Source organism: Equus quagga, chromosome 11 (genome assembly GCF_021613505.1).
Source record: "Equus quagga isolate Etosha38 chromosome 11, UCLA_HA_Equagga_1.0, whole genome shotgun sequence".
Lineage (NCBI taxonomy): Eukaryota > Metazoa > Chordata > Mammalia > Perissodactyla > Equidae > Equus > Equus quagga.
Window position 1 is genome coordinate 64,643,278 of NC_060277.1, and position 16,941 is coordinate 64,660,218.

The 16,941-nt window shown below is 46.1% G+C and overlaps 1 protein-coding gene across 3 annotated transcripts in view; it reads right to left on the reverse strand.

The window, feature by feature from the left end:
- The window catches only part of USP43 (ubiquitin specific peptidase 43), a 58,913-nt gene that overhangs the window by 34,221 nt on the left and 7,751 nt on the right, over positions 1 to 16,941 (reverse strand). For 2 of the 3 annotated variants that reach the window (XM_046677447.1, XM_046677446.1), the window contains exons 2-4: positions 16,245 to 16,376; positions 9,186 to 9,289; positions 1,413 to 1,505 (exon numbers count right to left, since the gene is read on the reverse strand). In XM_046677447.1, coding sequence (XP_046533403.1) covers positions 1,413 to 1,505; positions 9,186 to 9,289; positions 16,245 to 16,376 — 329 coding nt within the window. The remainder of the gene's footprint in view (positions 1 to 1,412; positions 1,506 to 9,185; positions 9,290 to 16,244; positions 16,377 to 16,941) is intronic. The other variant, XM_046677449.1, reaches the window with a different exon arrangement.

Below are 16,941 nucleotides of genomic sequence, written 5' to 3' on the forward strand. Positions count from 1 at the left end.
GGGTCAAGTTCAGCGCTTAGGCTAATCTCGGCGTCCTAGTCGGGTCACTGTACTTTAGGCACACTCTCACCAGGTGGCAGTGGAGAGCCAAATCGCTGAAGGTCTCAGCGGAGTGTACTTTTCCATCAAGTTAAAAATAAAAGGTATTTCATTAAGAATCACAATACAGATCTATGTTCTCAAGGTTCTGTTAACTAGATAATCTTAAGCAAAAACAAACTTTGAAGCTTGACAAGTAAAGCAGTCAAGTGTCCTCTTCCAGGAGAATTCAACACTCTTGACGATGCTCTCCTTCTCTTACTGAAACTCTCCCTTGGTAACAGGACACAGCCCTTCTGCCCTGCGACTTCTGTGGACACTTTCTCTAGTCCCACTTCCCACTCTCCCCGCCAGCACACCTGGGCTCAGTCCTCCAGCTCCTGCCTCCCCTGTTCTATACTGCAGTAACTGTCCAATTCACACAGCTAGTTAATAGAGCTGCGATTTGAACCCACACTGTCCGGCCCCAGAGTCAGCGGTCCTAACCACCGTGCTATGCTACATCCGGCCAGGAATCCTAGCTCACACGTATCAGTAGACATCACCTGATGGTGCCACTGACGACAGGATAAGCCAGTGTATATTTGTGGCACAGACGATCAGCAGCACAGGACTTCAGAGCAGAAACAGGGATTAAGGCTTTATGAAGCTGTCATGTCTTAAGTGCATCCTAAAGATGGAGGATGTCAACAGGCCGGGGGCAAGAGAAATGGTATCTACAGAGGTGGGGGACACAGGAAGAAATGCCGCTTTCACTGCTAGTGAAGGCACCCCACACAGGAGCTCACTGAGCATCCATGAGGCTGACACCGGCCAGCTGCCCTACCGGTCACTGCTAAGACCTGGGCTTCTGGGACGGGACACGTGCGCCCTGTGCTGCTTAGATTTATAGAGCTGAGCCCCACCGTGCCCCCTACCCAATCCTACCTCCCCTTCTCTTCTCATCTCATCTCCTCTGACAACTCTTTTCCCTTTTTCTTTGCTCATTAAAGAAACCTTTTCCCTCCACCTTCACAAAGAGGAGGAAGGATTTGGAAATAAAGCAGAGAAAAGCAAGTGGCAACAGATTTTTCTCTGGTTTGCTCTGTCTGACTGCATGGTACCAATGTGCCCGTGCCAGCTTCTGAACAGGCCAAAGATGTAAGCCTGGCAACGGTGCTGATAAACAGAAGCATTGTTCCTAATTCCTTCTTCAGCTAAAGCACAGGCACTTAATTGTCACATTCAATAACTGAACGCCACCCAGCTGTAAGGCTGGTTCTAGAGAAATGCTGGCTGAGAAGCAAAAGAGAGAAAATCACAGATGCAAGGCCAGAAGGCTCCCATAAGGAGTAAGGCTGGAAGGAAGTTCACCCGGCACGATGCTCACACACCTCGTCTGGCGCAAGGGGATAGGCAGTGACACACACAGGAAAGGATCGAAGGTGTTGCTCTGCTTCCGGCAGTGGGGACAGGTCAAGGAAGATCTGTGAGGACAAAGGATCAAGGTTACAGTTGAATCACACTTAAACAGCTTGGCCAGTCCTCAAAAAGTTAAATATGGAGTTACCATTGTAATTCCACTCCTGGGGACAGAGCCAAAAGAAACGAAAACAGGTATTCAAATAAACACTCGTACACAAATGCTCACAGCAGCTTATTCACAATCGTCAAAGGGCGGAAACAACCCCAATGTCCAGCAGTGGAGAAACGGGCAAACAAAATGTTGTATATACACACGTGGATTATTACTCAGCCATGAAGTCCTGACACGGGCTGCAACGTGGATGAACCTCGAAAACACTATGCAAAGTGAAAGAAGTCCAACACAAAGGCCGCATATTTTATGATTCTATTTATAGGAAATGACCAGAACGGGTAAAGCCATAGAGACAGAAAGCAAACTGGTGGTTGCCAGGTGCTGGGAGGAGGCAGGAACGGGAGTGACTGCTTCCTGGGTACCAGGTTTTCTCTGGGGTAAGGAAAATAGGAGCTAGAAAGAGGTGGAGGTTGCACAACGTTGTGAATGTATGTGCCACTGAATTGTACACTTTAAAATGGTTCATTTTATGTTTTATGACTCACCTCAATTTTTTAAGAAAGGACAAAAAGTCTAATCACACATGGCAGAGCACTGAGTATGGGAAGGGAAGCCTCACCCCTTCCTGACAGAAACACAGCGTGCCAACCTCCAGGCTGGAAGGCCTCTCAGGACCATCTGCTCCCCTGGGTCTCAGCCTCACTGTGCCGCAGAATTAAGAAGCCTTTTGCAAATGCAGATGCCCAGGCCCTACTCCTAGTGATCCCGTTTCAAGGGAAGCGGAGAGAGGCGCAGGCATTGGAATTTTCAAAGCTCCCCAGGTGATGCCGGTGTTCAGTCAGTCAAGGGCGGAGGAGCACTGATGCAGTCCCCGCTCCCTACTGTACCGATGAAGAAACAAAGCTCAGAAAAGAGCAGCTCACGGTAAGAGCTCACACTGAAACAGCATCTACTACGAACCGGGCATCGTTCTGAGCATTGTGCATATATTAACCCAAGCGCTACCCATACGACCAGAATTATCCCCACTTTACAAAGAAGAAAACTGAAGCACAGAGAAGTTAAGTAACTTGCCAAGGACACATAGCTCTTAAGTGGCAGAGCTACGCTCGGGTTCCAGAGTCCCTGTCCGTCATCATTCCTGCAGAGTCCTTACTATAAGTGAGTGAGGCATCAATCGTTCCAGAGTAGATATACATACAGTTTATTTATATTCTTAAAACTCTTTTCAATTTAACGCTCCCTTACTGTAGCATTTACCTCTGAAACCGCTCCAATTTTATGTCCTTAATCGTGTAAGGCACCATGCTCTTCCAAGATATAAGGGATTTCTGGATGCTACATTCCTTATCCTAAAATCTACCTCAACTTCCTTGGGGATATGGACCAGCATCCCGCTGGCTGTCCACGCTCTGCCCACTAGAGAGCCCGAGGGTCAGTCAGCAAGGAAATCAGAGCTGATCTCAGAACCAGGTCTCCTGAGTTTCTACAGGAAGCACCAGTCCTGCTTGACTGGTTTTCTGTTGAGCAGAAAAAATAGGAAAAACCAAGAAGAAGCAAGGAACTCTGAGGTTTCCAGGGTGCCACCCTGAGTGATCTGCTCTTAGCAAGTTGGCTCTCCTGGGTTCAAGTTAACAGAACAGCAACCACGATTTCAGAAAACAGACCCGAGGACTCAATGTTCAACACTCTTCGCTGCCTCTGGGAAGTCGGTGGTGACGTTTGGGTAAACATGGTGTGGCAGACATCAGCTCCAGCCAGCAGGGGGACTGACGCTGTGGGGTCTCCTCTGCCACCCCGTTTCTCTTCCCGTCCTAATTCCACCTTCACCCATCACATACCCGGACGTAACATAGGCCTGAAAGACGTATTTTTGTCATTGCAAAATTTCCAAATCCCTGTTTTGCATTTAAGAGGACAAATGAAAAGGAACGTTTTTCTTTGAAGTTCTTTTTTTTAAACCTACCGAAACTAAGCAAGGCTGCATTTTTCTTGTAGAGTTACATTATATCAAACTGGTTCACGGATGTGGCCTCTATACTGAGCCATGAATCTCGGTCAGGGAGCAAGAGATGCGTAGTTTGGAAAAAACAAAGAATGGTCTAATTTTATATTTAAAGAATGAAGAAAATATATTGTTTTCATAATAAACTGCAGAAAAGGTGTGAAATACACCTGTTTCTCAAAGGATGAGAAAGGAGGACAGAGTGAGTGGGACCAACAGATCAGGAAGAGAGAGGGCCAGAATCACTTTTATGGAAAACTCCAGATGTTCCCAGACTCCAGATGTTCCCATACCCCAAATGTGGCCCGAGGGGTCCTTTCGTCCTCATCATCCCCTCAAGAGCATTAACAGTCCTGTCCTATTGTCCCCCGAGTGCTCCTAGGGGAAAGGGACAGAAAATCACCCCACTGCCCTTCGATGTTCAGTTGCCATCTCCCTAAGGTATTCATTCTCCTTGTCACATTGCTTCTGTTACAAAGGTGACACTCAGAAACTCAGAGCTGCTCTCTGCTTTCCACCAGTTACAAATGCCCAACAATGAGCCCCAGGCTTTGACACTGCACACTTTACCACGGACCTCTCACTGCTGCCGAACACACAGCTGACATCTCAAACCTGGCCAGCTGCACCTGCCCACTGGACAGTGGAGCTGATGTCGATGCCGGCAACGGTAACTGGGACAACACACAAGCAAGATATCACCTCCAAGACCTGCTCTAAGAAAGCCTTCTAAAACATACTCTGCCTAAAAGGGAATGCTGCGTGTGATGGGGACCAGATTAGACTTTCTGTGAATAAAAGCTACGAATGACATGAAGAAATGAATACACACACATGTGTACACATGTGCACATGCCCACGTGTACACACACACACTCTCCCTTCTCTAGCCAAAATTCCAACATAGCAACAACCCTTGGATATTAAACTTGCAGCTGTTTTTAGGTTGTGGTAATAATCAAATAGAATAATTCCTTTTCCCCTAGTCTACAACCTCCAGCACCCCAATATCTTCCTTCTTTTCTCCTCCAGACAAAGTCAAAAACCCAGCCCCCTAGAAAGGAGGGGAAAGGGGACGGAGGCAGGAGAACCTCAGTGAAAGGGCCTCTGAATTAGCCCATCATAACACCTCCAGCTTTCCATCTCATAGAGAAGGCTGAGACCGGGGCGACTGCCCAGCCCAGGCGAGCCCGCCCCGGGGGAGAGGAAGGCTGAAGCGGGCCCAGAGCAGCACTGCTGCCCAGAGGCCCAGCTTGGAGCTGGACCCGCTGACCGCTGCAGAAAACCACTTCTCAGACCGCAAAAGCCCTGGCCTGATGGACACGGCCAACTATACTTTTTCCTTACTATAGACTCTCAGGCACAAAGCAGGTATTTTTAGCTGTCACCAGCCCTTTTTTTAGCATGAACACCTCCCCTCTTACTCATCATCCTATAGTCATCTACCCAAAGGGCACCTGCCGTCCTTAATATCTGATAGGCTCAAATGCCACTTCCTCAGGAGTCCTCCCCTGACTCACCCCACACCTGGTGAGACTGTGATTTAGAATAAGAACATATATTTGGTCTCCGCACCTGTTTCTGGTTAGAATTTTCCAAGTGATAAGAGCAAGAAGGATAGAGGTGAAAGGAGCATTTTTCGTTGTTCATAGCAAGCCCCATATAAGCCCACCTGAGTTTATGTTAAAGAGGTGAGTTCTGGAAAGCCCCTAGAGAACCACAGGATGGGGGCTGGCCAGGGGAACCAACCCTGTGATGAGAGGGTTGGAACTTTCAGCCCCACCCTCCCTACCTCCTGGGGAGCAGAGAGGGGCAGACTAGAAGTTGAGTTAATCACTAACGGCCAGCGATTTGATCAATCATTCCTATGTAATGATGCCTCCCTAAAAACCCCAGCAGAAGGGGTTTGGAGAGCTTCTAGGTGAACGTGTGGAGGTGCTGGGAGGGTGGCACACCCAGAGAGGGCATGGAAGCCAGACACCCCTTCCCACATAGCCTGCCTTATGTGTCTCTTCCATTTGGTTGCTCCCAAGTTGTATCCTTTTATAATAAACAGGTAATCTGGTAAGTAAACTGTTTTCCTGAATTCTGTGAGCCACTCGCAAATTACCGAACCTGAGGAGGGGGTCGTGGAAACCTCCAATTTATAGCCAGGTGGTCAGAAGCACAGGTGACAACCTGGGACGAGTGATTGGTGTCTGGTGGGGTGGGGGCAGTCTTGTGGGACTGAACCCTTAACCTGTGGGGTCTGTGCTAACTCCAAGTAGATAGTATCAGAATTGGGTTAAATTGTAGGACCTTCAGCTGATGGCCACAGAGAACGGCAGAATTGTTTGGTGTGGGGAAAACACTCACACATCTGGTGTCAGAAGTGTGAGTGTGGCAGTAGTAGAGAGTAGTGTAAAGGAAAACAAGAGTTTCCTCCTCTTTTGCATCTCATTTCGAAGCACCCTCAATATTTCCTTCAAAGCACTTGCCAGTTATCTAACTATATAAAAATCCAGGAGTCACTCTAGATTCTCATCTGTCCCTCAGTCCCTCCACCCCACACTATTGACCCTGTTAGCAAGTCCTATTGACTACATCCAAAACATATTCCCAATCCATTCACTTCTCTCCATCTCCACCACTGCCACGGGGGTCCCGGCTGCCATCGCTCTCCCACTGGGGGGACTACACATCAGCTGCTGCTCCTGCTTCCAGTCTTGCCTCCTTCCATTGCCAAACAACCAGCGTGATCACATAAATTGATAACTAGACCGCACCCTGCTTTAAACTTTGCAGTGGTTTTCTGTGCACCTTAGACTAAAACCCACAGTTGGACTGGACGCCTCTCCAGCGTCACCTCCCACCCTTCACTCCTTGGCAGCTGCCTTGGCCTTTCTCTCCCTTGACCCAGCCAAGATCATTCCTACCCCAGGCCCTTTGCTGGTTTCCCTGCCTGCAATACCCTGTCCCCAAATAGCTGAATGGCTGATTCCTTGCCATTCAGTCCTCAGCTCAAATGTCCCCCCTGAATAGAAGCCTTCCCTGACCATTTTATCTAAGGTTGGCTGCCTGCTCCACCTCCCAGGTTACGCCTTATCATTTCACTTATCACTATCACAAGTTGTCTGTTGACGTGTGTATTACCTAACACCTCCTCCAAAAGAATGTGAGCTCCATGAGAACAGAGGCTGGGTCTCGTTCGCAGCTCAATTCCCAGCACCTAGAAGAGAGCCCGGCATGTAGCAGGCATGAATTAAAGATCCAGAGAATAAACAGGTATACTTTGTTAGTATTTCTCTCTCATGGGCAAGGAGCTATGCTCCTCATTGTAACCAATGGACCAAGCACAATATCAGATGCTCAAATCTTTGAAAGAAGGAAAGGAAGAGAGTGTGTGTGGATAAGAGAGGAAGAGGGGAGGAGAATGGAGTGAGCAGAGACATCAGTGAATATATTGCACAAGGACACCATTGAGTGGTACCTGGTGGCAACTATTGGTGAGCCTCCCCTCAGTCTAGCGTGCCCTCACCTGACACTCTCCTTTCCCTCCTTCTAGATATTCTTCCACTTCCTCTGTTCTTCTTTTCCTCTGTCTCATTTTTGTTTCAAGTAGATTATGCTTTGGGCACCTTAACATCAGACAGATGCCCTACAAACAGCTTTCATGGCTAAAAAAGGTCACTAGCCATGGAGTCTAGGTTTCCTCCACGCACACCACATCTCTCAGGAAATAAGTGGGCCCTACTTCATGTACAACAAGGAAATCTGGGCTCATTCAGAAGAGATTTTAAGTACCCATATGCTAAGCAATCGAGGGCGGTAATGGAGTGCCCTAAGGCCATTCTGGCTGTCATTCACGGTCAGTGAGGGCCCTCCTCCCCGCTGAGGCAGAGAGGGAGGGAAGTTCTCAAGTGCTCCAGTGGAAAGTACCTTTGGCCTTCTTCCAAAGCGTTTCAGAAACTATTCGGTCTTCCTAAATAAACAATCACCTCAAAGACATGATCATATCCAATTTATTTATTCGTGATCACTGAATAGAATATAAATCTTAAATTAGCATGCTTTCTGGGCCATTTTAAGTCATCTCCTCCTTTCCAAACACAAAGAATACAAATCCCCAAAAAGTATGGAAGTAAATGGCTGTAAGTTGAGAGAATTCTAGAAGACTGAATAATTGTTACTTTGCTTGAAGTAAATAAGAAAAAAAAGCCAATAGGAGACCTGTGAAAAACCCATGGAGCAAAAGAAAAGGAGAGGTATCTAGAAGACTCAGAGAAAAGCCCACCTTTGGAACTGATTTAATGCAACACCCAGAAGAAAAATATTAAAAAGTGTTTTGGCATCTATAGCAGAGAACAAGAGGGCAGAGTCTCTGTGCAACTGAAGCAGCAGCAGAATCACAAGAAAAGAACCAGGTGAGATGGAAAAGCAACCCAAGAGGAAGAATTAAAACGAAAGCAAAAGCAAGACTTGTGCTTCAGAGATCTACGGAAGGTCAAATTCTGGTTCTGCCACTTACTAAGTACCCTTGCCAAAAGCCCAGCCTCCCAGATGGTAACTCATCTCCTGGGGCTCTTATAAGGATTAAATTAAAAAATATATGGGTGAGTGTGTCACCTAGATGAGGTTCTCTGTAACCAGCGTCTTCCTCTATATCCTGATCATTGTGCTCATTCCCACCTCCAGGTAGATTTCATTCTTGTTGAATATGTTCCCCACCCATTTAATCCTATTCATCCTCCATGACCCATCAAAAGGCACACCTCCTCCAAGAAGCCCAGGGGGGTTCTCCCCTCTTCAGACCTCTCATTGTAATTAGTACTAAAACACTATCATACTTGAAAATATTCTACCTTATATGAATCTCCGAACTGTCATATTTAAAGCCCAAAGAGAACATATACTTTCAGAAGTCAAACACTATATAATTATACATACATATATATATAGTGTGCGTGTGTGTGTGTATGTGTGTCTGAGTGTGAGGAGGACTGGCCGTGAGGTAACATGTGTTGCCAATCTTCCTCTTTTTGCTTGAGGAAGATTGTCCCTGAGCTAACATCTCTGCCAATCTTTCTCTATTTTATATGTGGGATGCCTCCACAGCATGGCTTGATGAGTGGTGTGTAGGTCTGTGCCCAGGATCTGAACCTGCAAACCCCAGGCCACCAAAGGGGAGCACACAAACTTAACCACTATACCACTGGGCCAGCCACTAATTATACATTTTTTTAAGTCCTCCATTATGCTGGGAAATCTTGAACTCAAAATAACTTGTTAAACTAGGCTCTCTGGCAATAAAGAATAAACAAGAAGGATCTCGCCAACTTCTCAATGATCGTCTGCTGGTGAGATCCTGGCCTCCACGTTCATACTCTGTAGAACCATCCTTGCATCACCCCTCCTTCCAGAGGAGATGGAAGGCCTAGAAGCCAGCAAGAAGGAAAAGAAGAAATACTAAAGGTCAGAGACGACAGGGGTGAGTGGTTAATTGGGATTTATAATGGGAGAGAGAAGGGTGTTTGTGGTTTTTGTTGTTTGTAATCTGACGGCAAACCTAGCAATGGAGGCTTGTTATCAGCATGAGTTTGCTGAACCCTTGGGTGGTACACGCTAAACATACCTCATTCTTACCTATATTGTGCTTGAAAGTGGCTCTGCACAAAGCTTTGACCTAGAGAAAGCTGAGCCGTCGGTGACAGGAGGTTCTCAGAGGTTTTACTGGCTTCAGGCTGAAGCTGCAAAGAAATGAGGAAAGGAAGCAAGATTAGAAACACTTCCCGTCAGCCCACTGCTTCCAGACCTCTGAGCCTGTGGCCTCCTCCTGGGCCCACAGCATCCCCTCCTGGGCCTGGACTCTGCACAACCTGAACCTTCAGTGTTACCTTACCGTAATTCACCATCCCCTGAGAGAGAGAGCATGTGTGCAAGAGCAGAAGCAAAGCACGAACCTTGGCCAATGTGCGCACATACTCAGCCAGCCTCATCTATTTCCCCTGGATTGACCACCTTGTTCTTTATCTCCATCCTGTGGTTCTCCTACGTCTAGATGCCTCCTGCACATTTTACTTGAGGGGGCTGCCATCACTTCAAACACATCCATATGCAATCTTCCCATCTTCCACCTGCTAAAGCGTTCCTGTCCACGTTCTCCAGTGAGCCGGGCTTCACATGAGCACCATCTTTCTCAAACAAACCACCTTACGAATGCATAAGCCTCCTTTGCTCCACCCAGGAGTCTACTGTATCCCTCTTCCCATCGCCTTATGTATTAGATTCCTCTTGAGGCTGAAGCAAATTACCACAAACTGGTGGTCTGAAACAACAGAAGTTTATTCTCTCACAGTTCTCGAGACCAGACATTCAGAATCAGTACCACGGGGCTGAAATCAAGCAGTCTGTAAGGCTGCACTCCCTCCGGAGGCTCCAGGGGAGAACAGGTCCCTTGTCTCTTCCAACTTTTGGTGGCTACAGGAATTCCATGGCTTGTGGACACATCACTGCAATCTTTAAGGCCAGCATCTTCAAAGAGCCAGGAAAAAGGAACTCATGTGAAGTGCTTGGGGTCAAGGGTACTGATGTCTGAAATTTAATTTAAAATGCATCAAAAAAATACGATGAGAAAAAAAGAAAAGATAAAGTGATGAGTGGATGGAGGGGTGGACAGATGGATAAATATGCGATGAAGCAATTTTAGGTAAATGTTAATTGTGGAATCTAGGTGGTGGTTATGAGGTGCTCACTGTAAAATTAATTCAACTTTTCCATATGTTTGACATTTTTCATAATAAAATATTGAAATGAATAAGAGTAATAAATACTCATAATAAAATATTGGGACAAATAAGAGTGACAAATACTCAGAACAGTCATGCTTATTAAGCCCCCTATTTCCTTAAGACCAATTTGACCAGAATATAGGACGTGCAAAGGAAAGAAGAAAACAGGGCTGGGGAGTGAGTGTGTTACCACATTGGGTGGGTCCTTCAACGTCCTAAAGAAGACGACCGAGTTCAGTGCACAGCAGAGTACCAGGGCTAAGAATGAGACTCCGGAGTCAGACTGCTGGGGTTCAAATCCATGCACTGGTTCTTAGCTGGGAGAGTTAGTCAACCTCTGACCCAGCTAAATAAATTATTAATCTCTTTGTTCCATGGTTCCCCAAGTGTCATAAAGGGATGATGAATGATAGTGCCTACCTGATAGGGATGTTTTGAGATTAAAAGAGTTGACATATATAAAACACTTAGTGCCTGGCTGTTTTAGTGTTTCTTGTTGTCCCACAATGGGTAGTACCTGATGGGTTCTGAACCTAAGTGGTAGCGACATGTGTGGAGAGAGGCTGTAACTCGACAGCCATTCACAGGATGAAGGATAAGTCTGGAGGTTAGGCCACAGATTAGGAGGCTCAAGGGTCCAAATCACAACAGGGTGAACTAGAGTAGGAGCCAGGAAAATGAAAAGGAGGGATGGGTTCTAGACACCTGTGCACGTAGCTCATAACTGAGCACCTGATGGGGGAGCAGAGGGAGAAAGAGGGAGGAAAGAAACATGGCCAACGCCAAGCCTCCAGTCTGGGGCCTGGAGAGGGGACGTCAAAAGAAGTGGGTCAGGGAAGGGCACGCCAAGTCTGCAGGTGACTAAACACCCAGGCAGAGGCTCTAAGGGCCAGTCAGCGAAGGGTGCTCCAAGGAGGGATAACTTGGACACAGAGTGGACACTGGTGTTTTTGGTTGGCCAGGACTCACTCCTCTTCTTTGGTACTAGCAGCTTTTTTGGAACATGGAATCCAGTCCACGGGAGGTGGGAAAGGCTCCTTAATCAGGGGTCCTCCCATCCCCTCCCAAGGGACAGGCACATGACCCCAGCTAGACCAATGAGATTTCTTGCCCTGCATGTGAATCATGAGCAGAGTGACCAAAAGGCTGAAAACATTGATTTTAGCAGTAGTGTCCGGGTCTAAGAGTTGAGCAGTTCCTGCCACTGAAACACCCTCATGCCAGAGCTGTCTGATTCTTAATGGTTCCAAGCCTGGTTCTTCAGCCTTCTCTTTGATCCCACACACTCCCCCATGGGCTTCTCATAAATTCCCTTTTGCTTGAGTCAGCTGAAGTTGGTTGCTACCACTTGCACCCAAAGAACTCACAGTGATCTAGGAGACTTCTGCATCAAGGTGATAATGTAGCATGTTGGGAGTGACCGTGGAGGGGGTCACCGGGGGATGGGGTAAAGAAAGAGGAAATCCCAAACAAGGCTGGGATGAGAGGAGCAGAGGGCCATCCACAAAGAGTGGACTGTGAGGTCAGACCAGGCTGGCTCTACTCTGCTAGCCGAGTGAACCTGAACGTCTCCTGGAGCCTCAGCCTGCCGTCTGAAAGGATTAGGAATATCACATCCACCTCATGGAGCCATCATTAAAACAAAAAAGATGATGTTTGTATCCTGCACCTGGCACATAGTAGGTGCTTAATAAGGTTAGCTTCCTGGTCCTCTCCCCAGCCTCATCCCTTTCTTAATTCTGTAAGAGTGGTGTTTTCTGTAAGATCAACTGCCCAAAAGATTGCTTGTGTGATAGTGTCTATAGGATAGTAAAAATATGCCCTTTTCGCCGGATGAAAACATTTGAGAATCATTACAATAACAGAGAAGAAAGTGGTCCTTATGTTTTCTATTCCAGCTTCAAATAAATCTAGCTATATGGCTTTCATATGTTTTGAAACAGAAATAACCTCAAAAAGAAAAATTGTTTAGAGTTACGCAGAGGACAGTCCCTCCCCTTCTTGGAAAGGAAAATTGAAGTTTTGTGCCAAATAATTCCAACAGCTCTGCTCTTTACCTTCAAGCGTTAGCAGCCAGGCCTCCACAGGCAGCCTAATTTTCTGAGGGCAAATTTCAGGAAAGGCTTTGACCCCAGACAGAGAAAAAGATCTTTTCTGGTTTCAATCAGGTCAAACTAAGAGCCAGGCAAGCTCCTCTCTCTGGCCCACAGCCGCCCCCCGTTCTTGCCTGGGTCATGGCACACTTCTGACATGCCTGGCCCGTTAAAGGAACAGAAAGCAGCCAGTGTGGCCAAGAACAACGAGCGAGAGGCAAAGGGGCCTGAAATCAGGCTGAGTGGTTGGCTGGCCCAGTCAGGTAGGGCCCTGTCAGCCACATAGGAGTCTGGATTTTGTTCTAAGTGCAATAGGAAGCCAGCGGAGGAATTTCAGCAGGAGAGGGACACGATCTTCCTTCCTTCCTGAAAAGGTCACTGTGTCTACAGTATAGAGAACACACAGTAGCGGGCCACACCGGAAACTGGAAGACCAATAATGGCTACTTTTATGTGGCTCTCGAAGTTGTTAAAAAGAATTAGTGGCAGGACTTCTTGGGTTAAATAAACTCAATGTTATCTTAAAGAAAGGTTTGGCGGTGGTGCACCATGGCTGGGAGCAAAGGCTCTATCTAGAGCAGAGGTTCTCAATGTGGGGGCGGGGGAGGCGGCGCCCTTTTGCCCCCCAGAGGACGTTTGGCACTATCTGGAGACACTGTCGGTCATCAGTCACAACTCGGGGTGCCACTGGCATCCAGTGAGTAGAGGGATGCTGCGAACACTACGATGCACAAGACAGCCTCCCACAGCAAAGAATTATGCGGCCCCAAACGACCAAAAGTCCTGAGGTTAAGAAGCCCTGAGCATTTCCTAGATTTGGATCTGGGCTCTCCCGTTTACTTGCTGTCTGCCTTGGGGCAAGTTACGTAACCTCTCTGTGATCTTTCCCACCCTTAAGCCAATGCCTTTTCCTGACACCAAGGGACAGAAGCCGAAGACTGAAAGGCAATTTAGAAGGCTATCTATCCCTCCTACTTTCCAGGTAGGACGAGTCGCCTGGCACAGCCAGGCAGTGGGGAGGAGGGAAAGACAAGACAAGGAGCCTTTCCTATCCAGCCAGTAGGAAGAGGCACCCCGGTCTCCCCGCACGCCCTGGTGGGGAAGCGAGTCAGCACAAGACACTCACGATAAAGAAAGGGATCCAGTTGAAGGATCCTGATAAAGAAAGGGATCGAGCACACTGGCTCTGAGATAGACAGACTCAGGTTCAATTCTATTTCCGCCAAGTAGAAGCTGAGTGACCTTAGACAACCTACTTAAGCTAAATTTCCACTAACTGTAAAATACGAGTTATTCTTTCAAACCTTAAAGCATGATACCTAATTTATTCAATCAATCAAGAGGTCAGCGAGCGTCTCCTTTGTGTCAGGTAGTGAAATAAATCATGAAAAGCATCAAGGTAGATGCCTGGAACATAACAAATATTCAGTAAATAGTATGTTTTTTTAAAATACATCATCCTGATTTGAAAATGTGTTCATTCTAAGATTATGGAATACACAGTGTAGGGGACATATTTATCTGCTCAGCATTTCTCTCTTTGGGGAAGCAACAACCCCAATTCTACAAAAGCCCTCGTTGGCCCATATGACTTGGGTAGAGCTCACCCCCACAGGCATGTGACCTGTGTGACCAATCAGAATATTCCATTCTTCTGGCCACCTGCCCAGGAATGGACATGTGAACCAAGCTGGGAAAATCAGACTCTTCCCTGGGCTTTTTCTGGAATCTCAAGCTCTTTAGACTATGTGAGCATTGCAGGAGCCACTCTTGCCACCATGTGGCAGAGCCAGTCTGAGAATGAAGCAAGAGATAAGAGATAAAGAGAGCCAAAGACCTGGTGACATCATCTGAGTCCTTGGATCCAGCCTTACCCAAAGCTGGTTCAACCCTTGGACTTGCAAGTTCTAAAAGCCAATTAATGCCCTTTCCTTCAGTTGGATCAAGTTAAATTTCTGTCACTTGCAACTAAAAGGGTCTGAACAAGATAATCAGAAAATCACTGTAAATAGAAGAAAAATCACCCATAATCCCACAACCCAGAGAGATTACCACAACCTGTGAGTGTGTGGTCCTCCCACGTTCTGTTCTGGTGATGTTTCATTTGTGTGTTTGGGGGTGACTGGAGTGGTTATTTTTAAAATAAGAAATAAGGCTTTCAAGCCAGATGCCCTTTGACTTGAATCCAGACTCTGCCTTCTTTAGCTGTGTCGCTTCAGGAGGGTTACCTAACCTCTCTGATTCTTGGCTTACCCATATATAAAATGGGGCTAATAACTCTAGCAACACTCCATAAATGACAGTAGTTACTCATAGTGTATATAACACTCCAAGATGTGATCTGAGGAGCACAGAGTATGGTACAATCATTACTTTCCTTGTTCTGTGCATTTGCCAACCTGCTATCTTGGGCACGAGGACTGCTTCTGCACCTCTGTCAAGCTCTTAGCTTTTAATTATATTACATTGTTGTTTAAAATAGGTCCATTGTTACTTGAGACTATACGGTTATGGTCTCCTTTTCTTAAAGTTGCAACTCATTTTAAAAGAGAAAGAAACAAGACAGCTGGCTATGTGGATAAGTTAAAAAAATATATATGACTCAGCTTCCCGAGCTATTCATTTTTTTACATAAAGATTGTATATAGTTAAGGTGTGCAACATGATAATTTGATACACATATAGTGAAATGATTACTAGAGTTGAGCTAATTAACATATCCATCTCCTCACAGTTACATTTTTTTGTGTGTGGTCAGAGCACCTGAAATCTACTTTCTTAGCAAATTTCCAGTATTCAATACAGAATTCATCACTATAGCGCTCATGCTGTACATTACATCTCCTGACTTACTCATCCTGCTGAACTGCAACTGTCATTCATTCTTTATTACTCTAGAATGACAGGTCCAAGCAAATAATGAAAGGATGGGAAGGCGACGGTTGAAAGACTTAAACATTTCCAAAGGGTTTTATAATTGATTCACGAGAGGGATGGGAATAAACTGTCCAGATTTAACACAAAACAATTGCTAAAGCAGTTCTTGTAACTGCATCTGGATCAGTTTTGAGACACATCAAAAGTAATGTGTGGCTGATTAATTACCAAAGCTTGTGAAACATTTTTTAAATTACAGCCGATTATTCATGGATATTGTTATAATAACTTTGCTTACTCATGGTATAATAACTTCACTCGCTTTTACTCTCTTAAGAGAGAGATAAAAGGATCGCAGGAGAGCAGAAGCTGTCATTGATCTTTATTTAGCAAAGCCCATAGAGAACACAGCTGATATATCAATTAACTGTGGCTATTACAAATGACTGTAGTGCTCTCTTACTCCCAAAGGTCTGAGGTTTCATCAAGATCTGGGAATGCTAAGTGCACACGTGTAAAGATCATCCATCCTGTGTCTTGAGAAAAAAGACTAGGAATCGCTGCTCTGTAGGATAAGTAACTAAGGAACCAGTTAAAATCGTACCATCTGAAAATAATAAGCAATAGTACTCATGGCCTCCGATGACCACACTAATGCACGGAATACTGACAAAAGGATTTTCGAAACTTTAAGCCCAAAGGAAACCCTATTCGCTATATCACTGGGATTAGAGACGATGAAAAACACTGAGATCAGAGGAAACGCCTTGTCTAAACAGACAGAGCTAAGAGAAAGGAGCAGACGACAGCCCTGGGTACGCAGCAGCTAGAACACACAGGGATCTGGGAATCTGAACCTCAAGATCCCGTTTTGAGAAACCGAGTAAATATTCAAGAGAGAAAAAGAAAATCAAATATAATGTGTTGTTTCGAGAGTGACCCACCTTCTCGGACCCCGGCCCTCGGGACGAGCCCTCCAAGTCCTCGTGCACCCGATCCAGCAACCAGAGCAGGAACTCCAGGGCGTCATGCTGGGAATTGCCTTGGAATTGCGAGCCGTACTTGGAAACAGCATTCTCAAAGGAAAAAAAGAAAAGCAAAGGGTCAATTGGGCCCTTCCAACAACCAAGCAAGGACCCATAAGCACCAGGTCTACCAGTGGTCACTGTTCAGCCCTGACCTGGGAGGACAAGAAGAAGACAGTGTGAGATGAGAAATGTTCTTTCCTGCTGAAGCCTGTCCTCTTGGGGGCGGTGTCCCCAAACGCTACGAGGGTTCTCTACAGAAGGCATTGCTTTTTCCAGAAAGACTAGTAATGTATGTCCCGTCCTTAAAAAACCCACAGGGTTGTCTCTGCTGAATATTTTGATTCTGTTGACCATCTGTCCTCCTGAAGCTCTTGTCCCTTGACCACTGAGGCGCATGCTCCCCTGGCCGCCTCCGTCAGTCTGTCTCCACAGCGTCTCTCCCTGCTCACCCCACAATGGAATTGTGTAATGACTTTGTCATTTTCTGTGTAAATGTACATTCCAGCTCTTTAAAAGTTTGCTTCAAAGAGTAATACATGCACATACTTTTTTAAAAAAGAATCCAAAATATAAAAAAGGATGATAATGAAAAGTCTTCCTTCTACCCAGCTCC